The sequence below is a fragment of the Rattus norvegicus genome, chromosome 12 (assembly GCF_021556685.1).
Source record: "Rattus norvegicus strain SHRSP/BbbUtx chromosome 12, alternate assembly SHRSP_T2T, whole genome shotgun sequence".
Classification (NCBI taxonomy): domain Eukaryota; kingdom Metazoa; phylum Chordata; class Mammalia; order Rodentia; family Muridae; genus Rattus; species Rattus norvegicus.
Window position 1 is genome coordinate 28,177,636 of NC_141545.1, and position 26,017 is coordinate 28,203,652.

At 49.6% G+C, this 26,017-nt stretch overlaps 1 protein-coding gene across 14 annotated transcripts in view; it reads left to right on the forward strand.

Moving 5' to 3' along the window:
* The window catches only part of Hip1 (huntingtin interacting protein 1), a 134,483-nt gene that overhangs the window by 38,120 nt on the left and 70,346 nt on the right, over positions 1 to 26,017 (forward strand). For 5 of the 14 annotated variants that reach the window (XM_087577677.1, XM_087577669.1, XM_087577670.1 and 2 more), the window contains exon 1: positions 18,866 to 19,017. Coding sequence is in view for 4 of the 7 variants with exons in the window: in XM_087577669.1 (XP_087433795.1) it covers positions 19,000 to 19,017 (18 nt within the window). In the remaining 3 variants the exon portion in view is untranslated. 14 annotated transcript variants of the gene reach the window in all.

The window sequence follows — 26,017 nt, forward strand, 5'->3', positions numbered from 1 at the left end:
TGTTGGGTATAGAGGCCAAAGGACAACTTAGGGAGTTGGTTCTCTCCTGTTATGTGGGTTCCAGATATAAAACTCAGGTCCTCAGGCTTAGTGGCAAGCCACTCTTTCTCCCTGAGTATCCTCGATGACCCCTGTGACCTCTGCTCTTAGGGTCAGGAACTGCTCTTTTGATATTTCTCCCACAGGCCAATGGGAGTCTTTGTCTTTGAATTATCTTTTCCTTCTTTGTTTCTCCCTTTCTTTCCTCCTCCTTCTCTTCTTCTCTTCCTCATCCTCTTCTCTTCCTCCTCCTCACTATGTAGATTCTCTCTCTCTCTCTCTCTCTCTCTCTCTCTCTCTCCCTCTCCCTCTCCCTCTCCCTCTCCCTCTCCCTCCCTCCAAAAAATAAAACCAAACTAACTACCACATGACAGACCATCAAGATGGTTCACATAAAAGTCACCTGTCGGGGTTGGGGATTTAGCTCAGTGGTAGAGCGCTTGTCTAGCAAGCGCAAGGCTCTGGGTTCGGTCCCCAGCTCCGGAAAAAAAAAAAAAAAGAAAGAAAGAAAAGGAAAAAAAAAAAGTCACCTGTCACCTGCAGTTATGAGGGAAGGAGAGAGCCAGCTCCTTCCACAGAGTTGTCCTCTGACCTCCACTCGAGTGCTATGCTCCCGTGAGCTAAGCACTCGCGCACACACACATCTAAAAACGTCCATTTTTTGGACCAACTATAACAAGGCTGTTGATGGGTTTAGATGGAAGAAAGGGAGGAAGTTCCAGGAATAGATTGGGATCAGGTTCACTCCCCTTTTCTGCACCTGTGGATTTCTGGATGTGGCGTGGTGTCAGATGCTAATGGGACCAGGCAGTTTTTGCAAAACTAACAGTGCGGAAATGAGAGTAAAATGAAGCAATGGCAGCCCTCATCTGGGTCAGACTTGTTGATCCCAGCTGGTTTTGAGTGGTCTCTAGTTTTTACCACTTGAGCAGTCACATGATGCTGCTCTACCTATCATGATGTAGGGCACTGATTGGCACAGCCTGGAGTCACCAAGCCATTTCCCCACTCTGACAGAGTAGCCTACTTCTCATCGATCACCCACTCCTTGCTATCTGTGATGATTAGTAAATCGGTAGAACCTAGACTCAACCCGTACATGGGCCTCTGGATATGCCTGTTGATTGCAGAAATTGGGATGGGAAGACTGGACCACTCTGGGCGGTGCCATTTCCTAAGCTGGGATCCTTGACTGTATAAATCAACAAAGGAACTAAGCGGTGGTGTATGCATTCAGCACTCTCTGAGAATGTCCTTCAAGCCCTGCCACCTTGACACTGCTCCTACCATGGACTGTGCCGGGAACACTAGCTTAAAAAATTTCTCCCACAGTCGCTTTTTTGGGTGCTCTTTTCACTCTGGTCTTCCTTCCTTCTTCATCCCCGCTCCTGCCTCTTAGTAGAGATTGGCAAAAGGAGACCCTCCAATGGGAGCCTCCCCTCCCTTTCTGACTTACATAACTAGAAATTTAGGGGGAAAAATCCCTGTTACTCCTGGAGCCTCCAAGGGCTAGGCTCAGCTACCTTCCCAGACCAACAATTAAATATCTGGAGGTAAAAAGCAGAGAGAAGATCCTCAGTCGGTGTGTAGTAGAAAGAGGAGCAGAAAAAGAGGTCCATTGGCCAATGAGCTCCAGATGGCGGGCTTTCTCTACCCACCCAGCTCCAGGGTTACAGATGTGTCCAGCTTTTAAATGTTTGCTGGGTCCTGGTGCCTTCAAGGCAAGCACGTCACCTACTAACTGAACCATCTCTCCAGCCCCCAGCGCTGGAGTAACGACTGAGTTCCTGTTATAATCCATGGCTCCATGATGTCATTACCCAATCCTCTCTGAGTCCCCTTCTCCCCCTAGGCCTGGGTCCCCTCCTCCCTCTCTCCTCAGAGCCCTCTTTCTGTCACCCACTCCCCACACCCAGGTCCACTCCTCCGAGGGCCTCCACCCACTCCCACATGCAAATCTTCCCTTCTTTAGAAGCCCTGCTGCCTTCTCTGGAATTTTCCATCTCCTGAGGAGCTTCCTGTGGTTCTCCACCCATCTCCTCCATCACTCATCCCGGGGAGGTGAACAAAACTTACAGTGTTTTTCCTCCCTCCCTCCCTGACTTCTTGTGCTTCAGGGTGTGACCAACACCTCCCTACCGTAGGGCTGTCCGTCCCATAAATATGTCTTAAATATGTCAGATGCTGGAAGTTTGAACCGACAACATCTACCAGACTTCTTTTTTGCTCCAGGCAAGACACCCTGGTATATGCAGAGACCCCCACACTCTACTATGAGCTATAATCCCAACCTCCCCCCACCATAGTCTACCTTATCCTTTCCTGCATCCCCCCCACCCCCATGCTTTCTGTATTTGGAGCAAACGTAATCCACAAGGCCGATACTACAGGATCCCCCTTTAAGCAACCAATATCCCATTCATAAAACTCTCCTGTTTGCGGGCAGAAATAAGAGAAAAGAGCTGGGGGTGTGGCTCATTGGTCTTGCTTAGCCTGTGAAAAGCTCTTGATTTTTTTTAATATTCTAATATTTTATTTATTATAAGTACACTGTTGCTGTCTTCAGACCAGAAGAGGGTGTCGGATCCCATTACAGATGGTTGTGAGCCACTATGTGGTTGTTGGGATTTGAACTCAGGACCTCTGGAAGAGCAGTCAGTGCTCCTAACCACTGAGCCATCTCTCCAGCCCCAAGCTCTTGATTTTTACCCTACCCCTGTACCCTACATTAAATGGAATAAAAAACATTCTGGGGCAATTAATGGAGCCTGAGGGAGGGGGAGACTTCTTCTCTTATAGTGTGGCCACCCCACTAATAAGGTTCCTGTGCAGAGAACCCTTCGCCCATGCTCCTAAGAGCAACCAGAGTTAAAGAAGTCATCGGAGCAGCAAAAGAAGCAGGGGAGGGGAGAACAGTTTGGGGTGGGGTGAGGAGGAAGACATTCAGGTATAAGGAGAAGGGTGGTTAGTTTAGAAGAGGAAGGGGGAGGGGTCAAGAGAGGGTTATGGGGGTTGGGGATTTATCTCAGTGGTAGAGCGCTTGCCTAGGAAGCGCAAGGCCCTGGGTTCGGTCCCCAGCTCCGAAAAAAAGAACCAAAATAATAATAATAATAATAATAATAATAATAATAATAATAATAATAGCATAATGAACCCCATTGCCGCGGGCTGTGACAGCTCACCCGCAAGTGGCTCTCTCTGAGTCTGTGGCCAGTCTGGTCTAAATAGAGAGTTGCAGGGTGGGGTTGGGGATTTAGCTCAGTGGTAGAGCGCTTGCCTAGCAACCGCAAGGCCCTGGGTTCGGTCCCCAGCTCCGGGAAAAAAAAAAAAAGAAAAAAAAAAAGAAAAGAGAGTTGCAGGGCAGCCCAGGCTGCGCTGTGTGAGCTACGCTCTATCTCACACAGACAAGCAGGGCCTGAGAAAGGTCTCTGGTTAAGGGCACTCGCTTGCTTTTCTCCCAGAGGACTCAGGTTCCATCCCCAGCACCCATCGCAAGCATCTGCAATTTTAGTTTCAGGGGATCTGACACCCGCTTCTGGCCTGTGAGTGCATGAGGCATGCATGTGGTATACAAACACACGGGCAAAACCTCATATATATCAAGTGAGTAAAATCATAACTGGGCGGGGGGGGGGGCACCTTTGATTCCAGTGCTCCAGGAGCAGAAGCAGGTGGATCTCATTGAGGTCAGAGGTCAGAGATCAGAGGTCAGCCTCTCTACAGACTGAGTTCCATACTAGCTGGATCTACATAGTGAAACACTGTCTGAGAGGGGGGCGGGGAGGGAGAGAGAGAGAGAGACAGAGAGAGAGACAGAGAGAGACAGAGAAAGAGACACAGAGAGACAGAGACAGAGAGAGAGACACACAGAGACACAGACAGAGAGACAGAGAAAGAGACACACAGAGAGAGACAGAGAGACAGAGAGAGGAAAAACAGCAAACAAAATAAACCCATTATTATAGATAATTAGTATATGCTCATAAAACACCTTAAAAGGGGGTGGGGATTAACCCTTTACAGATGAACGGTGAAGACATTGGGCACTCTTCCATTGTAGTTGTAATCCTTGCTGATTTTAGCTAATTTCATGTCTTTTCTACCCCAGGCCTTTCACGGCCTTTATTTTCACATTGTACCCAACTCCGCTTTTTAAGAATATTTATTTTTGGGGCTGGGGATTTAGCTCAGTGGTAGAGCGCTTACCTAGGAAGCGCAAGGCCCTGGGTTCGGTCCCCAGCTCCGAAAAAAAAAAAAGAACAAAAAAAAAAAAAGAATATTTATTTTTAAGCTCATTTATGTTTTGCCTGCATGTGCACTTCTGGAACTGGAGTTACAGACCGTTGTGAGCCGCCATGTGGGTGCTGGGAATTGAACCCAGGTCCTCCAGAAAAGCAGCCCATTCGCCCGCTCTGCCTGGCTCCCGGTACTTTTTTTTTTTTTTTTTTTTTTGTCACAGTTTAGAAGCTCGAACTCAGGACCTCATGTGTGCAAGGCGAACACTTTGCCAACTGAGCTACCCGCCCCAGTCCTCAGTGAAATCCGGGGGCTAGAGACACGGAGCCCGTGCTGCTCTTACAGAGGACCCGAGTTTGGTTTTTGGCACCAGTGTGGGGTTGCTCACCACTGCCTTTCACTCCAGCTCTAGGGGAACAGACACCTCTGGCGTTAGCGGGCACATGCACCCTGCGTGTGCATACCTCTCCCACCTACAATTAAAAATAATAAAAATAAATCTTGGCGATATCACTGGCTGTGCTAATTAGCGTATGTGGTGTTTAATTAAAAAAGTCAGCCAGCTTCTGAAACTCTAGCTTCATTAGGGAGCTCTGTGAGTACCTAACACTCATTAACTCCATCAGTCTCAAAACAGCCCTCAGGGGTAGCTATCGCTGTTAACCCTGTTTGGGAGAGAGAGAGGGGGTGGGGGTGGGGGGGACTGAGGTGCCATGTGAACTCAGGGCTTCTAGTTTTTGTTTGTTTGTTTGAACATGTATGGGTATTTTCCTTGCATGCGTGTCTGTGCATCACATACGTGTGCGGTGCCCACAGCCACTGTGAGGACGCTCGGAAATCGGGTCCTCTCGATGAAGCACCTGTGCTCTTAACCACTGAGCCATCTCTCCAGCTCCAGGGACTTCTGGTTTAGAGTCTTCTCGGTCTTTGAAACCATAGGATGTATTTCTTGCATGTGGTTCTTAAAGACCCTATTACCTTTTCTTTTTTTTTTTTTTTTCTATTCTTTTTTCCGGAGCTGGGGACCGAACCCAGGGCCTTGCACTTGCTAGGCAAGCGCTCTACCACTGAGCCAAATCCCCAACCCCCCCCCACCCTTTTTTTTTTTTAAGATATATTTATTTTTGAGTGGTGCTCTACCTGTATATACACCTGCAGGCCAGAAGAGGGCACCAGATCTCATTACAGATGGTTGTGAGCCACCATGTGGTTGCTGGGAATTGAACTCAGGACCTCTGGAAGAGCAGCCAATGCTCTCAACCACTGAGCCATCTCTCCAGCCCCCCTCCCATTACCTTTTCTGCCCCCCTTCCTCTCCCACCTCCCCTTCCCTCCTCTCCCATCTTTTCTTTCTTTCTCTCTTTCTCTCTTTCTTTCTTTCTTTCTTTCTTTCTTTCTTTCTTTCTTTCTTTCCAAGACAGGCTCTCATATAGCCCAGGCTAGCCTAGAACTAGCTATGTACTTGGGGTCAACCTTGAGCTCTTAATCGTTAAACCCCCACCTCCCAAGTGTTGGGATCACAGGTGTGCACCACACCAGATTTCTCCTTTTGAGACAAGGTCTCGATGTATAGCCTCGGCTAGATTCAAACCCAGCTATCCTCCTGCCTCAGCCTCTGACTGCTGGAATGAGAGCCAAGCACCACTATACCCTCTTGCCCTCCTCCTTTTCGTGCAGGCCTGTGCTCGAGGGTGCTCCCACCACTGTCTACCTGCACGAACAGCCGAACAGCTGCATCTTGCTAAGTAGCTTTTGTACAGAGTCTGTGTTGAAACTCAAAAAAAAAAAAAAAAAAAAAAAAAAAAAAAAAAAAAAAAAGCCCAGGGGCTGAACTCAAGCTAAAAATAACTTAGGATCAATTTAGGGATGGGGCCTATCTTCTTTCTATTCTCTCTCCCCCAGGGCCTGTAAATTGCTATTGTTTTGACAGCCGAGCTGGGCTGGCCTCCTGTAACCCTATAATAATCTGGAATTGCCCTGGCTGCTAACCTCCCCAGGGCAAGGATGCTGGTATGCTCACCACAGGGGCTGGAACCTTTGTCCTCTTTTTGTACCCACACATCTCTATCTCAGGTGTAACTGAGGCTGCTGTTATGGTCCACACTATCAGCCTAGCATGCATGAGTCTGAGGCAGGAGGATCGCCGGTTCTAGGCCAGCCTGGGCTAAATATTCACACCCTCTAAACAGATGAGCTAGCTGGACAGAAGTATGATCCTGGACTTTGCCTCATAGGGAAGAGCCCTGGAAAAACTCTTGACCTCTTAGAGGACGCAGCTCATGCTTCTGGGCTGGGCACCCAAGGAGTTTCAGAGTTGCTGCCAGCCTGGAGGACCCCACCCAGGCTGATGAGCAGGCTGGACCAAGAAGCGCCAGCAGACTTGGGTCCTTGGCGGTGACTTCCAGGCTGGTTGCTGACTAGGGGGTGGCTTGAGTGGCTCCCAGATGTTTCTGTGTGTGTTTAATAAGTCCCTTTACCACTGCCGGCCACCCACATCACACACAAGAAGACTTTCAAAATCCCTTTCTTTTTACATCATGGAACCTGATGGTGTTAAATAACATCAGGAGAACAGGCCTGTGTTCTTCCCTGTGAGGTCTGTCTTGCAGGACTCTTCAGGGGACGGAAGGGGCCTTTCCCACTAGCTCAGCCATTTGGGAATTGTCCCCAAAGGCTTTGGCCACCTATGCTTGGCATTATAAAGGTGTGAAAAAGATCTCTAAGGGACAAAGGGTTTAGAGATCTCCATTAACAGCTTACACACAGTCTGTGATTAATGGATAGAAAATTCCAGGGGGAAACTTGGAAATTCCCGTTCTAGGAGAAGCTGAAAAGGAAGTCCCACACATCCTCCTCTCCTGTACCCATTGGCTTCAGCCAAGACCAGATTAGCTTCCCAAGTCCTAGCTCTAATTATTGGGTTGTTCATTATGTGAGCTTTCAGTACTGGGGGCGTGGCTCAGTGGTAGAGCCCTTGACAGACATGAATTCACTAATATAGAGCTGGACTTTTATTCTTAGCACTGAAGAGAGACAGAGAGAGAGAGAGAGAGAGAGAGAGAGAGAGAGAGAGAGAGAGGAAGAAGAAAGAAGAAGGAGGAGGAAGAGGAGGAAGGGAGGGAGGAAGGCAGGGAGGGAGGGAGGGAGGGAGAATGAACATCCAAGAAAGAAAGCCACAATGTCCTGGAGTAGCTCTAAAATACGGGTGCCTAGTCTGTCCAGAAATAGGTGACATCAGAAACCCCAGGGTAGGACCAGTTTCTCAAAAGACTGCAATGTGGAGGCCAACTTTTCTCATCAGGACTGGGATCCAGAGTTACCTTGAATGCATTTCCTCTGACCTTTGGATTTACCGAAGCCTGGAAGCTAAATGACGTAGGCTTTATGAGCCAAGCATGGGGAAGGTGGACACAACCGGATGCCTGGAGCTTGCTGGCCAGACAGTCTAGCATCTTGCAAACCTCAGGCCAGTGAGAGACCCTGTCTCAAAAATTAAGGTGGGGTCTGGCAGGGCAGCTTGTACCTCCAGTTGCAGCATTCAGGAGGCATGTGGCAGAGCTCTCTGTGAGTTCCAGGCCAGTTGGGGATACATAGTGAAACCCATGTCGCTACATAGAGACAGAAAACAAAAACAAGGTGGGCAGTTGTCTTAGGGTTTCTATTGCGATGAAACACCAGGACCAAAGCAACCTGGGGAGGAAAGGGTTGATTGGGCTCACACTTCCAGATCACTGTTCACCAAAGGAAGTCAGGACAGGAACTCACACAGGGCAGTAACCTGGAGGCAGGAGCTGGTGCAGAGGCCATGGAGGGCGCCGCTTACTGGCTTGCTCAACCTGCTTTCTTATAGAACCCAGGACCTCCAGCCCAGGGATGGCACCACCCACAATGGGTTAGGCCCTCTCCCATTGATCACTAATTAAGAAAATGCTCCACAGCTGGAACTTATGAAGGCTTTTTTTTTTTTCTCAGTTGAGGCTCCCTCCTCTCTGATCACCCTAGCTTATGTCAAGTTGACATAAAACTGGCCAGTACAACAGTACTTGAGGAACAACACACAAGGTTAACTTCTGGCCTCCATATGCATGAACGATATACAACACCCTCTTGTCCCCTCCCCAACCATACAGACAAGAAAATGTAAGACTGAGTGCTCTGGGTCCTTCAATACACTCTACTGGGGACCAGAAGATAGACACTTGGAACGCCTCAGCTGTCCCTCCTGGGAGCCAAGCAGCTGTTTGCCAGACCAGGAGGCCATACTTCCAGGCACAGTATGTCAGTGACTGTGCCACTAGGCTCATGGAAGCCCCAGACTGACCTTCAACATGGTAGCTGGAGAACGCTTAACCTTTGCTGGCTCCGAGGGATGCTCAGTTCTCTTCTCATTACTCATTGTTGCTAAAGCCCTCAGCCTTTCCCAGGGACAGCTCTGACATCCCCTGCTGGTACCCAGAGAGTGCCCCAGGGCAGACCTGTCTTTGCTGATGGCCTCACTCCCAAAGAACAGACAGACTGATAGCAGAAAGCTATGGGAGCCTTTGCTGGCCCGAGCTGACCAGCAGAGACATGATCAAAGTTTCGGGGGGGAGCAGAAATTACTGATGGTGGGTTTGATCGAGGCGCCGTCTTGACTGTGGCTCAGTGTCTGGGCTATGAATGCAGCAGGGTGATAGGTAGACCACTCGGATACACCCTGGCGTGCCACCGTGAGGGAGCATCCTGATCCCGTGACAGAGTACAGCTACACACACCTTACTAGTTTGAGCGCAGGCTCAGACACCTGTAAGTAGGTTTCTTTCTTTAACTGTTGCTGTTCTGTATGTACACGTGCAGATATCACACATGTGTCTAGAGGTCAGAGGTCAATGTCAGGCTGCTAATCTCAGCCCTCATGGGGCAGAGGCAGAGGCATCTCTATGGATTTAAGGTCAGTTTGGGCTGCATATCAAGTTCCAGGGTGTGTTTGTGTGTGTGTGTGTGTGTGTGTGTGTGTGTCTGTCTGTCTGTCTGTCTGTCTGTCTGTCTGTCTGTGGGTATATATGTGTGTATACATGTGCACACTCCCATGCTCCAGTGATTTTGTGAGTGGGTTCTGTCCCTTCACCATGTGGGACTTGGGGATCAAATTCAGGCCATCAGGCTTGGCAGCAAATGACTTCACCCACTGAATGGTCTCCTGCCCTTCACCTTGCTTTTTGAAGCAAAGTCTCTCACTGAACTCAGAGCTTCCTGAGTAGGCGGGGCTGGCAGTCAACTGAGCCCCAGGAACCTCCTGTATCCCCCTGCACCCTCCTGTACCCCCTGAATGTCAAGCTTGGGATGCCATGCTGGGCCTTCTCACTGGGTACCAAGGATTGAACACGTCCTCATATTTATGCAGCAAGAACTTGACTGACTGAGCCATCTCTTTCTACCTGTTTTTGGACACTGGGTCTCATATAGACCAGGCTGGTCTCTCCCTCACACTAGCTAAGAGATGACTTTGACTTCTTCATCCTCCTGCCTCCAAATCTTGAATGCTCTGCTTATGGGCATTTGCTATGATGCCCTGTTTATGTGGTGCCCGGCATGGAACCCGGAACCTCATGCTTGCTGGGCAAGCGCTTTATCAATTGAGCCACACCCTCAGCCTTGGAACTAGGCCTCTATTGAGCCGCCCTTGCCAGTACTTGGGTGCCGCCATGCAGATGCCCTTGAGGGAGATTGTGGAGTTTGCAGTCTCTTCTCCTGTTTGGTCCATCAGGCAAACATAACACATATGGGGCTGTCCTTCTGTCAGATGATTGCTTGTGGCAGGTCACCAGGGACCTGAGGCCCAGCACCTGCTGTGGGGTCGGCTCAGGACTCCGGTCAGAACTACTGACTAGTGTCAGTTTTTTCAGGACCACAGAGGGTGACAAGACTGGGAAGAGCCATGGATGGGCATTCCGAATGCTAAATCTTTCATTCTGAGTATGAGTCCAAGAAATCCAGGGACCAGCTGTCCCCAGAGTTGCTTAGCTCCAGCCTCTTGCTGCCATATGTGGTGATTAACCTTAATGGTCTACTTGATGAGATTTAGAATCTGAGGTCTTGGGCCAGCTAGCAGGATGGCTGGGCTGGTAAAGGTGTTAGACACCAAGACTGACAACCTGAAATTGACCCCCCCCACCCCGGGATATACATTGTAGAAGGAGAAAAGTACCTGCTTCAGGTCATCCTTTGACCTCCACATAGTCTTTCTCCCCTCTCCCTTTCTCTCTCTGACATGCACTGCACTCAGACACATACATTCCCCTCCGTGTGCGTGCGCGCGCGCACACACACACACACACACACACACACACACACACACACGGAGTAAAGTCTGCCAGGTGTGGTAGCGCATGCCTCTAATTCCCCAGCACATGGGAGGTAGAGGCAAGCTGATCTCTGAGTTTGAAGGGCTACATAGTGAGACCCTGTTTCTAAGTGAATGAATGAATGAATGAATGAATGAATGAATGAATGAATAGAAATGTCAAGGTGTTTGCAGAAATATTTAACTAGGGAGGAAAGACCCACCCTGAATGTGGGCAGTAATATTTCAAGGGCCGGGGCGGGGGAGGGAGAAAATAGGGCCAGGTGGTGGTAGTACATGCCTTTAATCCCGGCACTCGGGCTGGCAGATCTCTGTGAGGCCAGCCTGGTCTACAGAGCTAGTTTCAGGACAGCCAGGGCCACACAGAGAAACCCTGTTTCAACAAACAAACAAACAAACAAACAAACCAGAAAGAAAGAAAAAGGAAAAAGAGAAAGAAAACGGGATGCAAATCAGTGGAATATTTGCCTGGGATGCCCAAAACTCTGAGTTCTGTCCTTGGCACCACACAAACTGGCATGGAGGGAGGGGCCTGTCACCCCAGCCCTTGGGAGGTAGAGGTTAAAGGTTAGCCTCAAGTACATGCCAATTTTGAGAGTAGTCTAAGCAACATGAGATGCTGTTTCAAAGAGAAGTAAGTCCCACCCAGTGACTTCCTCCAGCTGGGCCCCACTGTAGCTTTGGCCACCTCCAAAATGGAATATTATGAATGTATTAAATAATGAATCCACTAATTAGGTCAGAGCCCTCAGGATCTGTCCCTAGAGGCACCTCATAGACACACCCAGAGAGATGCTTAACCAATCCATAGGGTTCATTCTCTTATTCTTTCTTTTTTTTTTTCTTTCATTTTCTTTCTTTTTTTAAGACAGGGTCTCCCTGTGTAGCTCTGGCTGTCCTAGAACTCACTCTGTAGACCAGGCTGGCCTCAATCTCACAGAGATCCATACACCACCAAGCCCAGCTCTTTTCTTAAAAGATTTCTTTTATAGCCCAGTGTGCTGGCACGCGCCTGTACGGGAAGGAGAGACAGCTTATCTCTGAGTTTGAAGCAGGACGTCCAGGGCTACACAGAGAGAGCTTGTCTCAACAAGCAAACAGCACAAAGACTTACCGTTTTATTTTATTTGTGTGTGTCTGTGCCACACATGTGTGTGTAGAGCGTGCAGGCGTTCACAGAGGCCCGAAGCGGGCACAAATCCCTCAGAGCTGGAGTCAGTGGTATTTGTGACTCAGCTGTTGTAGATGCTCCGTCCTCCAAACTCCAGTCCTCTGACAGAGCAGCAGTGAAAGCCTTTAACCGCTGAGCTGTCTCTCTGCTTCTCTTTTTTTAAAAAGATGGTTGGTCTTTAAAAAAAATTTTTTATTAGTTTTTATTTACATGAGCACACTGTGGCTGTCCTCAGACACACCAGAAGGGGGCATCAGATCCCATTACATGGTTGTGAGCCACCATGTGGTTGCTGGGATTTGAACTCAGGACCTCTGGAAGAGCAGTCAGTGCTCTTAACCACTGAGCCGTCTCTCTGGCCCTTGCTGCTCTTCTCTAACCCCTTCCTTTATATATCACCATCTCTTCCCTTTTTCCTGATTTTTCTATTTATTTAACTTACTCTTTTGTGCGTACATAAATGCTGTGTACACATGTGAAGGTCAGAGGACAACATCACAGAGTCTGTTCTCTCCTTTTTACATACACATGGCCCCAGGGTTCAAATTCAGTTTGCCAAGCCTTCCCAGGTAAGAGCATTTGCCTGATGGGCTATCTCTCCAACCCCATGTTGGATGTTTTGAAAAAGTATCTCTTGTAGCCCAGGCTGGACTTAAACTCACTCCATAGCCCAAGATGATCTTGAATTCCTAATCCCCTGCCTCTGCCTCCTGAGGGCTGGGATTGCAGGTTCGTCCTACCAGGCTGGATTTATGTGACACCAGAATGGAACTCAGAGCTTCATGCGTGCGAGGCGAGCACGCTACCCACGGAGTCACAACCTGTTCCCATCTATTCAAAGCATAGTACACAAAGTTGAAGGAACTTGATGTGGGTGTGGGGTGCTGGAGGTAGGTCAGGGACTGGAGAGATGGTGACTCCGTGTTTCAGAGTACTGCCTGCTATTCTAGAGGACCTGGGTTTGATTCTTAGCACCCACAGGGAGGCTCAGAACCACAAATAAACAGTTGAAAAAAATACAAAAAAAAAAAAAAAAAAAAAAAAAAACAAATCCGGGGACCCCTGGCTTATCCCTGCTTATCCCCAGGTCCCATGGTCACTGTTCCTTGCAACGCTGGCAGCAAGTATCCATGTAGTCAGAAAGCTGCCTTCCGCCCCAGCCTACCTGATGCTCATAGGGATTGATTGAGAGAGACACTAGACCAAAAGGTATTTTGTAAGCACCACAGCCCGGTAGAGAGCCTTAGTTTTAAAAATAATAACATGAAAACGAAGGCTACGTACAAGCCCTTTGACAAGCATTGTTCGATTACTAATAAGTAATCATTTAACTAGGAATTACTGGGGCTGGAGAGATGGCTCAGCGGTTAAGAGCACCCGACTGCTCTTCCAGAGGTCATGAGTTCAATTCCCAGCAACCACATGGTGGCTCACAACCATCTGTAAAGAGATCTGATGCCCTCTTCTGGTGTGTCTGAAGACAGCTACAGTGTACTCATATATAATAAATAAATAAATCTTTAAAAAAAAAGAAAAAAAAAAGGAATTACTGAAATTTATCAGCTCTACGGCATGATACTCTCTAACAAGGCTCTGCCTTGGCTTGGCACCCAAGGCCATGGGTGTGGAATGTGTAGGGCTAAGCTGCACCATTCTGGTCACCAGTAGGTGTCAGCCTCCCACCAGGACACATCCAACGGTCTGTAGGCTGGTCAAAGAATGGCATCCTTCTCCCCTATTTCAGTAAATCTTTCTTTCTTTCTTTTTAATGTTAAAAAAGAAAAGATTTATTTATTTATTATTTATGAGTACACTGTAGCTGTCTTCAGTCACACCAGAAGAGGACATCAGATCTCATTACAGATGGTTGTGAGCCACCATGTGGTTGCTGGGATTTGAACTCAGGACCTCTGGAAGAGCAGTCAGTGCTCATAAACACTGAACTATCTCTCTAGACCAAAACTTTATTTTATGTGTGGTACTGAGGGTTTCACAACTGCTAGGAAAGCACTGTCACTGAGCCACGCCCCCAGCCCCTCACTGGGGGATTCTAGGCAGGGGCTCTACCACTGAGCCACACCCCCAGCCCCTCACTGGGGGATTCTAGGCAGGGTCTCTACTGCTGAGCCACGCCCCCAGCCTTTTTTTTTTTTTTAACTTTGAGACAGGATCTCACTTAAATTGCTACAGATGAGAATTCTGGTAAAGTGGGAGGTTTGGGAGGCTAGGAGAAGGTAGAATGATACAAGGGCGGGAGAGGAGACCAAAGCATTAAAGGTCTTGGTACAAAATAAACCAATCTAAGATCTGCTTTTTATTTGAGGTAGGCCAAGGGGAAATTATAATCAAGTCACTGTAGGAAGAATGAGAGAGGAGGAGATTACAGGCAAACATGTAGATCGACTGAGAGGATGTTCTTGTTTCACAATTTGTATTATATTTATTTACTGACTTATTTATATGTTTATTCACTTATCAGTGGGGCCCACACATGTCCCAGATGTGCCACAGTCCTTGTGTGGAGATCAGACGACAGCTTCCAGGAATCAGTTGACGCCTTGTACCATGTGTGTCCCAGGGGTCGAACTTAGATCTTTAGGCTTGTGAGCAAGTGTCTTTATGAGCTGAGCCAGCTCACCAGCCCCCAGAGGCCGTTTTCCAAGGCACAGGCCCTGCCCAGGTAAATGGAGCAAATCACATTCTTGTCCCTGGCTAACTCGTCCTCTTTTGTCACAGCTTCAGGGTGAGTTGACATTATAGAAAACAGCACAACCTGAGGGTGGTTTAGGCAAGCTTCACTTGCTGGCCTGTGAGCAGTGCGAGCATTTACAGTAACTGCTGTTAACAAAGCTGACCACAAGCTCAGTAGTTAAAACAACAGAATTGGTGGGACCAATGGCATGGCTCAGTGGGTAAGGGTGCTTGCCACCAAACCCAATGACCAAAGTTCAGATCTTCATGGTGGATTCCTGCAAGTACACACACACACACACACACACACACACACACACACACACACACACACGTGCAAATAAATGTAATAAAAACAGAAACAGTATCTTGCCTCCTCATCTTCCCTTGGCTTTGGATCTCAGAAGCTGGAAATTTATGTTACTAGGTCACAATCAAAGGTTTTGAATGAAAAAAAAAAAATAGACAGGAAAGGACGTGACTCCTAGGTGTGGTGGAGAAGGTTTATTGTAGATAAAAGGGAGAGCACAGCTGGAGGCAGGGACATTTCACAGGAATCAATTGGGAGAGTCCAGCGTGGTCATGCCCCTTAGCTACGGGAGGAGAGGGGAAGGTAGCGATGGGAGCCAGGTACAGTAACTAGGAGGCCCAAAGAGAGAAAACCCAGAGGGCTGGATTAGAAAGGGAAGGGCAGCTGGGGGAAGGGCAGCACAGCCCCTGCTAAGAAGAGTTTCCAGGTGATGGTGGGGGTAGTGACTGAGGGTGCAGGGAGACCCTGGAGGCCAGTGTGCCCTTTGATATGTTAAGTAGGCACCTCAGCCATTTGTCCCAGGTTTGAAACTTTGTGTTGACAAGGGCTAAGCAAATGACTAGGTGGGTTAAGAGTGTGTGTTTCTCAATCCTTAAGACTTAAAGTTCAGGGGTTGGGGATTTAGCTCAGTGGTAGAGCGCTTGCCTAGCAAGTGCAAGGCCCTGGGTTCGGTGCTCAGCTGGGGGAGGGGAGGACTTAAAGTTCAAATCCTCAGTGCCTAAAAAGGTATTGATGCAGACCGTGTATCATTCCAGCCCTCTGGAGGCTTTGGCAGGGGACCGAGACTGATGTGAGTTCAAGGCCCACCTGGGCTATATATAGTGAGTTCCAGGGCGGGGGAGGGGAGAGTGAGCACCCCCAGATAGGTGTGGCAGTGCACACCTTTAATCCTATCAACCAAGGTGGCGGTTCCAGGCCAAGTTCTAGGTCAGCCAGGGCAGTGTGGTGCCTGTCCCAAAAATAAATAAAAAATTAAAGGCATTATCTAAACTACAGGCGTTAACAGCTGGACACGGAAACACATGCCTTTAATCTCGGCACTCTGGAGGCACTGATTTGGGGATCAAGGTGATTTTGAGGCTAGCCTGGTCTACATGGTGCGTTCCAAACCAGTCAGGGTTACACAGTGAGAACAAAACCAACTCAGCACTTGTAAGAAAGAGACAGGAGGGGCTGGAGAGATGGCTCAGCGATTAAGAGCACTGACTGCTCTTCCGGAGATCCTGAGTTCAAATCCCAGCAACCACATGGTGGCTCACAACCATCTGTAATGAGATCTGATGCTCTTTTCTGGTGTGTCTGAAGATACCTACAGTGTACTTATATAAAATAAATAAACAAATCTTAAAAAAAAAAAAGAGACAGGAGACACAGCGTGTATGAAAACAACAACAGAAGTCCACACTCAAATATAAAAACAACTGTTAGGAATCCTTGATGTGTCAACCGATTCTAGGATTCTAGGCTTAATGGCTCGCAAACATTGTTACCATCCTTGAGCAGGGTCTTGCTATTGTAGCTCCTGGCTGTGCAGCCCGGGCTGCTCTGGAAACCCTAGCCTGGAGTGCTAGGATTCAGGACAGGAGCCACCACCACACCTAGCTCCAAGCGTGTAACTTCCTCCTTTAGATTACTCTGATTTTGTGCTCGCCCCCACCCACCAGGAGGCTTGTGGAAAACCACCCCAGCGTTATAGATAAGAACTCTGATTCCAGGCGAGTGGGTGCTGCCTGCCTGCCTGCCTTGCAGGCTCCTTCCCCTAGGTACAAAGAGACCCGTTGCGGGGTGGGGGTGGGGGGTCTGCATCTGGGTAGGGGGTGGAGCCTATCCCTTCTTCCTTTGAAATTCTTGTCAAGTTTACCCTTGGCTACACAGTATGCTTGAGGCCAGCCCTGGCTCTAAATGGGAGAGTCTGTTAGGGCTATCTGAGGCCTTTGGTTCCAGCACTAGGGAGGTAGAGGTAAGCAGACCTCTATGGGTTTGGGGCCAGCCTGGTTTGTATAGAGACCTACAGGCCAGCTCGGGTTACATAGTGCAAGCACTTCAAAAAACAAAAATGAGGGAGAGGGAGAGGGAGAGGGAGAGGGAGAGGGAGAGGGAGAGGGAGAGAGGGAGAGAGGGAGAGGGAGGGAGGGGGGGAGGGAGGGAGAGAGAGAGAGAGAGAGAGAGAGAGAGAGAGAGAGAGAGAGAGAACCAAGGGTTAGGGAGATGGCTCAGAGGCTAAGAGCACTGGCTGCTCTTGCAGAGGACCTTGGTTTAGTTCCTGGAACACACACTGTGGTTCAGGATAAAAGGAGGGAATCCTGTGTCAACTTCTGACCCATACATACATCAAGCAAGCACATGGTACACATGCATGCAGGCAAAACACACACATAAAATAACATTGTTAAGCCACTGAAGAGGTTGGCGGTGGTTTCGGGGAGATGACATGGTCAGTAAACAGCTGACCATGTTAAAAAAAAAAAACACTTTTGAGTTCAGAATCCCAGAACCCATGTGAAGCTGGGCAGTGTCTATGACCCTTATGTTGGGGAAGACAGATTCCTGGGACTCACTGTCCTAGCAGACTAGCTAAACAAGAAGTCAGAGACAGCCAGTGGTGGCGCACGCCTTTAATCCCAGCACTTGGGAGGCAGAGGCAGGCTGATCTCTGGGAGTTCAAGGCCAGCCTAGTCTACAGCTCAAGTCCCAGAATAGCCTGTTATCCAAGACGCTTGATGGAAGGAGAGATCTGACTCTCGAAATTGCCCTCGGACCACCACACTTGTGGGATGACACTGTACCTTCACGTGCACAGATGCTAAAAAAAAAAGAAATGCTGGAGAGGGATTGAAGAAGACAGCCCTCTGGCCTCCTGTCTTACTTCCCTCTCGGTGCTCCGTACACATAAAAAATACAAAGCTTCTTAAAGCAGTATGCTCCAAAAGTGGGGCACCTCTGGAAGCGCTTTGGGATTTGGGTAGTACTGTCCATATTGAGGTTTATTCCCAGGGGTTAGTTCATTCTCCTCTGGGCCTGTTTCCGCCCAGTATAATTGAAGAGATAAGAGGGCTCTCAGATCCTTGGTGTCTTAACTACACCCCAAACCGCACTGCCTCTGATTTGGGAGGAATAAGATGGCAAGGCTTTTGTCTCCTGGGAAACCTGACGCCAAAGGAGCCTTCGATAGGAATCCTGTGCCTTGCAGAGCCGGGAGCCGGCCACGGGATTCTCTAAGGAATGGGAAGCTATGGGTAGAGGGGCTGGTTTGTGAAGGTAGAGGTTCTAAGAGGGTATAGACACTCAAATTAGAAGCCAGCCCATTCAATCTCTTCTCCAGAAAAGGCCAAGCTTTTGGTCTTTTGAGAGCAGGGGCATGTCCCTAGAACGCTGGAGGGGAGGGATAGCTGGTACCATCATTCCCATTCGCCCATCTGTTTAGAGCCCCTAGCCCGGTATTGGAAGGCCCCCTGGGGATTAGCCTCAGGAGGCCAACCGCAGCCTCTCAATTACCTCATTGTCCACGGGGGGTGGGGGCGTGTGGGGAGGGGACACGGGGTGGACCCCTGCCCTCGTTGGAATGTGCATGCTGGTGGTTGAAGGGGCATCTCTCCCGCCCCTCTGCCACCTCCCCCGCGCACTTCCTGAGTCCCACCGAGCCCTCCACAGAAACGCGCGCGCGCACACACACACACACACACACACACACACACACACACACACACACACACACACACACACACACACACACACTTCCTGACGGTCTCCAGCTCCTCGCTCTCCAGTGATCCTGTCCCATCCGCCTGGACAGCTGCCGAAAGAGACCTTTTGTTATTCAAATCACACCCTCCTCCCCCCTGAGCTCCCAGGGACCTCAGGGTCCCGGAATCTATCGCTGGGTGTCCTCACCTCTTGCGGCGGATCTCGGGGTTTCCCGGGCCCTCCCCTCAACCGCACATTCTCCAGCTCCACCGAGGGACCGCGCCTCCCCCGCCGGCGCCCTTCCCCTCCCCTCCTCTCCCCTTCCATTCCCTCCCCTCCCTGCCCCGCCCCCGCCGTGCTCCGTCCAGCCGCGGTGCGGCCGGCCACCACCAGGGCCCCCGTCGGCCGCTGTTGCCAGCAAGCAGCATGGCACCCCCGGGGCTGCAGTAGTCGCCACCAGCCTTCACTGGGAGGGGGTACCCGGTATCTCCCGGGGTGTGGGGAGGACACCCTATCGCTTCGGCCATGGATGTGAACAAGATGGTAAGTGAGAGCTTTGGAAGCTCTATCTCGGAGCTCCCTGCCCCCACCCGGCTCGCATCCCATCTCTCCCCCTCCCCCCCTAGGCTGCAGCGTGATCCATTGAAAGTTTTCTGGATTGTTGATTCTTCCTGCCTGTTGGCCGGGCTCCGCAGAGCGCTGGGAGAAAGGGAGAACCCGGCCAAGGATCTGGAGGCGGCTGGCCCGCGGGGCTGGGGCTCCCGGTTTCCCGCCGCGCCAGCTGCCAGGGCTGCCCTGGGCCGGGCTCCCTTCCTAAATTAGTCAACCTGTGAGGCGGCGGAGGGAGGGCAGCGCTGCAGAAAGGGGCTTCTGATCCCTTCGGAGCCCTCTGCTAGCCCAGTGCTGGGGATCTACTTGGAAGGTTTGTGGGCTGGGAGGTACAGGTGTCCCTGGGAGGGCTAGTGAGGAGAAAGCCAGCCCCTGCCCTGGCTTTGGCCAAAGTGAGGGGGCGGGAACGAGACCCCCTTTCCACATCGGAACCCCGCGCGCGGGCTCTCAGAGGGGCCATGCGCCTAGATTGGTCACTTACAAGCCTCAGACTTGGTGGGCTTGGGCAGCAGCGACTCCTTTCTAGGCTCGTTAAAGTATCTAATCTTTTGGTCCCTTTAGAATAGAGGGGTGGGTCTGTGATCAGCCCCAAGAACAACCCCGCCCCCACCCCAAATACTGCGGGAGATGCCAAGATTGTTGCTCATTGATTGAGAGCAAGGAAGGAGAATATCAGCGGGAATCAGGATGTCATTTGGGAGATCCTGGGTGGATGGATGGAGTCTCTGGAGGGCATTGTAGATTTTCCCAGAGGGATCACTACCACGCTGGCTGACTTTAGACCTGGTTTCTCCATTTTTGCTGTTCCCCTCAGTGGTGGGCTATGACGTTGAGAGTCCCAAGGAGGCAGGGGAAAGAGAGAGACTTGGAATCTGACCATGTGTGACTGTAGTCGACTTGGGGGACCTGTAGCTTACAGAGAAGAAGGGTTTGAGGTTAATTTTCTCTAGAGGGTGCATTTTTAGGGTGCAAGCATACGCTAGAGTAGACAAGTCCATTCTGGTCCCTGCACACATAATTTTTGGCGCTATTTTGGCTCAAAACTGGGTGACAGGTGTGATTTCCCCCAGCCCCTCCCTGCAGGAGGTCCTTTCCAAAAGTCTTGAATCCAGCACACACACACACACACACACACACACACACACACACACACACACACACACCTGTACCTGTACCTGTGAGGGGTGAGGACAGGGTGAGGGATCTCTTGCATTTTTGTCTTTCTGTGAAGACAAGGCTTATCTATGCTGGGACAGTGCCAAGGGGCTAAACCCTGCCCCCATCCCCTGTGTTTGTACTGCAGACAACTTAGAAGCCCTCTTGAGGGCAAGAGAGATTGGTCACTATGGTCTGTAAGGTGCAAGTGTGAAAACCAGAGATTAATCCCCAGAGCCCTGTGAAAACAGACCCGGGTGTGGCAGCACACGCTTGCAATCCGCGCTCTGGGGTGGTGGAGATGGGTGGAGCCCTTTGGGCTTGCTGGGAGGCCCGGGGAGTTTCATTCGCAAGGCTCAGGCCAAGTGAAAAGTCCTGTGTCGAATTATGTGGGTACCTGAGGAACATCTGCCCTCCTCCCCCACCCACCCTCCACACACAGAGCCAACTCCATGAAGTTGTCCCTTGACCTCTACATAGCATTTACACACACACAGATGATGATGATGGTGGTGGTGGTGATGGTGGTGGTGGTAAAGACTTAGGGCCGATGAAGTCGGTAGAGAGACTCGTCTCAAAGGCTGATCAAGTTCCTGATCAAAGCTTGAGTTTGATTCCTGGGACCCACGTGGTGGAAAGAGAGAATGACTCCTGTAAATTGTCCCTTCCACAGCTGAAGAAGTGGCCTGGTGGGAAGCTTGATTGGCTGGTTCTTTCCTGCAGGTGTCAGAGCCACACACAAGAGTCACCTGACTGAGCGTTAGTTGAGGGTCCTATGGCTGCTACCCAGATGGCCCTGAGCCTCCTTCATTCAAGTTCCATCCAACCTGCCGGGGTCAGGGACTTCTGCCTTTAAGTTATTAAAAAATAAATCCCCATTTATGTATGTATGCCTAGATACACATACCAAGGAGCATATGTGACAGTTGGAGGGCAATTTACAGGCGTTGGTTCCCTATCATCTCCATCCCGGGATTGAACTTGGGTCTTTAGGCTTGGCAGCAGGCACCTGGATCCAGTGAGCCATCTTGCCTCCCGGCTTATCCCTGTCTTTAGTTAGTCACATTACTCCTGGCGCTTCGCCTTGCTCCAATCCTTCCTGTATCCCGTGGTATTTATTTATTTCCTAGCATTGTGGTACCAAGTGCTGGAGTGAAGGACAAAGAGAAATAGGGCCCAAGGTCTCCTGCTCCCTGGGACCGGCAGGCCAGGCAGCAGGCAGCCGTTTGGGTAGGTGGAAGGGCCATGGAGACTCAAATACAGAGTTCAGATGCTGTGTGAGAAAGAGACTTGGGGGGGGGGGGGTTGGGCAGAGGGCAAACAGTTGTAATCTAAGCATTTCGAAGGTGGGGACAGGCAGATCCCTGGGGGTTTCTGGCTAGCCGAGCTGAGTCAGGGAGCTCCAGGCCAGAGGGAGATCATAAGCTGGAAGCTTGGGATATGGTTCAGTGGGTAAAGTGCTAGGTGCACAGATGTGAACCTTCTAGCTTCGATCCCCACCACTCACGGAAAAACACGGTGGCGTATGTCTGTGACCCGAGGGCTTGAGGCAGACAGACCCCAGAAGCTGGCTGGCTAGGCCAGTCTACCAAATCAGTGAGCACTGGTTACCGTGAGAAATCATGTTTCCAAAAGGAATGTAGAGATAAGTATGGTCTTGCACACCTTTAATCCCAGCTCTCAGGAGGCAGAAGCAGGTGGAAGTCTGTGAGTTCGAAACCAGGCAGGGCTACATAGTGAGACCCTACTTTTAAAAAACACCAAAAGTGGAGAGTGAATGAGGAATATGTCCTGATGTCAATCAAGCTCTGGCCTTTGAATGCATTCACATGGGTGAGCACACATGTGTGTAACACACACACACACACACACACTCAAAGCATGCACAAACACAACATCCAAGGTGGCCCTCGTACACATACATGTGCCCATGCACACAGTAATAAAATTAAAAGCCCTGGCTGTCTCTGGAGGGCTGGGTGGGGTTGGTTCTTCTAGAGCAGTGAAGAATATAACTAATGGGCAGAGCCCACTGGGTGAGGCTGGGCACAGAGATTGGAGATCAGGAAATAACTGACTGGTTAGTGGTGCCCAGGCCAGAAAAGCCTTAAATACCAATTATGGTGCTCAGCCTGCAGGGACTGGAGACGCTCTTGGGAACTGTAAGCAGAGGCTGTGTGTTGATGGCCTCTCTCCCCATTTAGCTTGGAGTCTAAACAAAAGTGATATTTGATTCTCATTAATCATTGAGCAGCCCAGTGCCCAGCCCAGAAGCCATTGTCCCCGATTCTTTGTGAAGAACACAGACCCTGGGTTGTGTCGCTAAGAGAACCTTTCCAACCCTGGGCACTTGGCGCCTGCTTCCCGTTCCCACAGGAGGCCTAGGTTGCATTCTTTTCCGATGGAAGGCCGACCTCCATCTTTGGTATGAAGCCTTGCTATGGTGGCCTAGAGTTTCTGGGTTGCCCACCGCCCCCCAACCCCTTATTCCAGCCATATTTCCTGACAGGATTCATCATTACTACTCTTGAGGGTTTGAATCCTGTGATGGTCTTTGTTGAATGAGAAAAGCCAGGTTAAAGCTCACCTGATACCCTGCATGATTGTTAAAAAAAAAAAATTAATCACATTTGCATATATATTTGCACACATATACATATACCTATATATAGGGTGAGGAGAAAAACTTGCAAGAGTCAGTAACCTCTCTTTTACCATGTGGATCCCAAGGGGACTCAGGTTGTCACACATAGAGGCAAGCATGTTGTACATGTTCTTAACAATTGTACTTGGATTACATCCAAAGATTACAGTCCAAAGCAACTTGGGGGGAAAGGGCTTATTGAGCTCACACTTCCACATCACTGTTCATCGTCAAAGGAAGTCAGGACAGGAACTCACACAGGGCAGGAACCTGGAAGCAGGAGCTGATGCAGAGGCCATGGAGAAGGCTGCTTACTGACTTGGTCCTCATGGCTTGTTCAGCCTGGTTTCTTATAGAACCCAGGACCACCAGCCCAGGGATGGCACCACCCACCATAGGCTGTGACCTTCCTTATCAATCATTACTAATGCCCCACAGGCTTGCCTACAGCCTGATGTTATAGAGACATTTTCTCAACTGAGGCTCCCTCCTCTCTGATGACCCCTAGCTTGTTGTCAAGTGGACAGGAAACCAATCAGCACAGATTACTTCTGAGATTTTGCTAAGAATCAGGTAACTGGGTATGGCGGTTCACACCTTTAATCCCAGCACTGGGGAGGCAGTGCGGGTGGATCTCTGTAAGTTGAAAGGCAGCCTACTCTAGTCAGTGAGTTCTAGGACAGCCAGAGCTATACAGCAAGACCTTGTCTCAAACGAAACAAGGCAAAAAAGGAGAAGCAATAAAAAACAGTCGGCCATCATTGGGAATCATTTTATTGATTTACTATTTTGCAGTGCCGGGGGTGGGGGGGCGGTGGTGGAACTCAGAACCCTGCAAATGCTAAACAAATGTAGCTTGGACTTGTTCCAAGTCCCTCACTGGGGGATTCTAGGCACAGGCTCTACCACTGAGTCACGTCTGCAGCTTCTCACTGGGCTATGCCCTCAGTCTTTTTTTTTTTTTTTTTTTTAATTTAGATTATCACTTTATAGTTGAGACCGACTTGGAAGTCCCAGCCCTCCTTCCTCCACCTCCCAAGTGCTATGGGCATGTGCCACCATGCCAACGTACACCTGTAATAGAAAATAGTTTCACACAGTGGTTATTGCAACAATATGATACCCAAAGCCTGGACCCTGAGGTGACTAATTCTCCCCATAACCCTATCGCTCCTTAATTGGCCTGAAGAGCAGAGCCTCATCTGTGCCTTTAGTTGACAGCTCTGGGAACCAATTTCCCCAGGTCTCGTTATCTCTCTGAATGATTGGGGACGGGGATTTACCATCTGATGCCACTAGTGAATATTTGATGACATCGGATGTCTGCCTTTGGGGAAGCCACTGAATGCTGAACTTGGGGGCAGAGTACAGATGCTATTCGGAAGGGCAGATGATGGAGCGTGCCTTGGCCATGCGGAGAGCAAGCTGAGTGCTGGCATTTGAGGAGCAGACAACAGTAGCCATTCTCACAAGAGCGTGGATTCGAGGAACAGTTTGTGTTTGCACAAATGCTCCACAGTGCACGAAGCACTTTCTGCCCCGCCTCGGAGGCAGGAAGTGAGCACTCAAGGAAGTGAGGCTGAGGATCCTAGGTGAAGGGGAGAATCGGGTCTTCTACCCAACATATGCATGCACACACACACACACACACACACACACACACACACACACACACACACACACCGAATCAGGTCTTTTTTTTTTTTCTTTTTTCTTTTTTTCGGAGCTGGGGACCGAACCCAGGGCCTTGCGCTTGCTAGGCAAGCGCTCTACCACTGAGCTAAATCCCCAACCCCCTGAATCAGGTCTTTTACCCAACATAAACATACATACACACATGCACACATACATGCACACACGCACACATGCAGAATCAGGTCTTTTACCCAACATACACATACATACACACACGCACACATGCACACATGCAGAATCAAGTCTTTTACCCAACACACACACCACACACACACACACACACACACACACACACACACACACCGAATCAGGTCTTTTTTCTTTTTTCTTTTTTTCCGGAGCTGGGGACCGAACCCAGGGCCTTGCGCTTGCTAGGCAAGCGCTCTACCACTGAGCTAAGTCCCCAACCCCCTGAATCAGGTCTTTTACCCAACATAAACATACATACACACATGCACACATACATGCACACACGCACACATGCAGAATCAGGTCTTTTACCCAACACACACACACACACACACACACACACACACACACACATGCACACATGCACACATGCAGAATCAAGTCTTTTACCCAACACACACACACACACACCACACACACACCACACGCACACGCACACGCACACACACACACATGCATGCACATTCTTTCTCTCTCCCTCCTTTCCTTCCCTCTTTCTACTCCCGTTGTCTCCTTTAGACTAGATCTCAGTCACTCTGGGTAGCCTGGAACTTGATATGTAGTCTGGCCTCATTCACTGAGATCTGCCTCCTAAGTGCTGGGATTAAAGGCATGTGCCACCACACCTGACACACACGTAAAAAACAAAACAAAACAAAACAAACCGAAAACATGATTTATTATTGTATGGGTAAAACCTTTGTGTGGAATAGTGGTTCCAATGTATGGGTTGCATCCCCTTTGGGGGTCGAATGACCCTTTCACAGTGTCACCTAAGGCCATCAGAAATATCAGATATTTACACTGTGATTCATAACAGTGGCAAAATTACAGTTATGACGTAGCAATGAAAATGACTTTCTAGCTGGGGGTCACCATGACATGAGGATTGCAGCGTTAGGAAGGTTGAGAACCTCTGGCGTGGAGGGTGTTCATGCCTTGGTGTGCATGTGGAGGTCAGAGGAGAACTCGTGAGATGACGCTCCTCCCCCAACCTTTTTCATGGCTTCTAGGGTTCAAAGTCATCAGGCTACACAGCCAGCGCTGTTACCTGCAGAGCCATCCTGCCCGCCCTTGTTTCTTTGCTTGCTTTTGAGAAAGGGTCCTGTTGTGTAGCCAAGGCTGGCCTCAAACTCCCTGGAAAGCCAAGGTTGACTATGAACTCTTGATCCTCTGCCTATAATTCTCAAGCACTGAGCCTTCTCTGTTGTGGTTCTAGAACCTTCTAGGACTGATTAGTCCACTTACCAG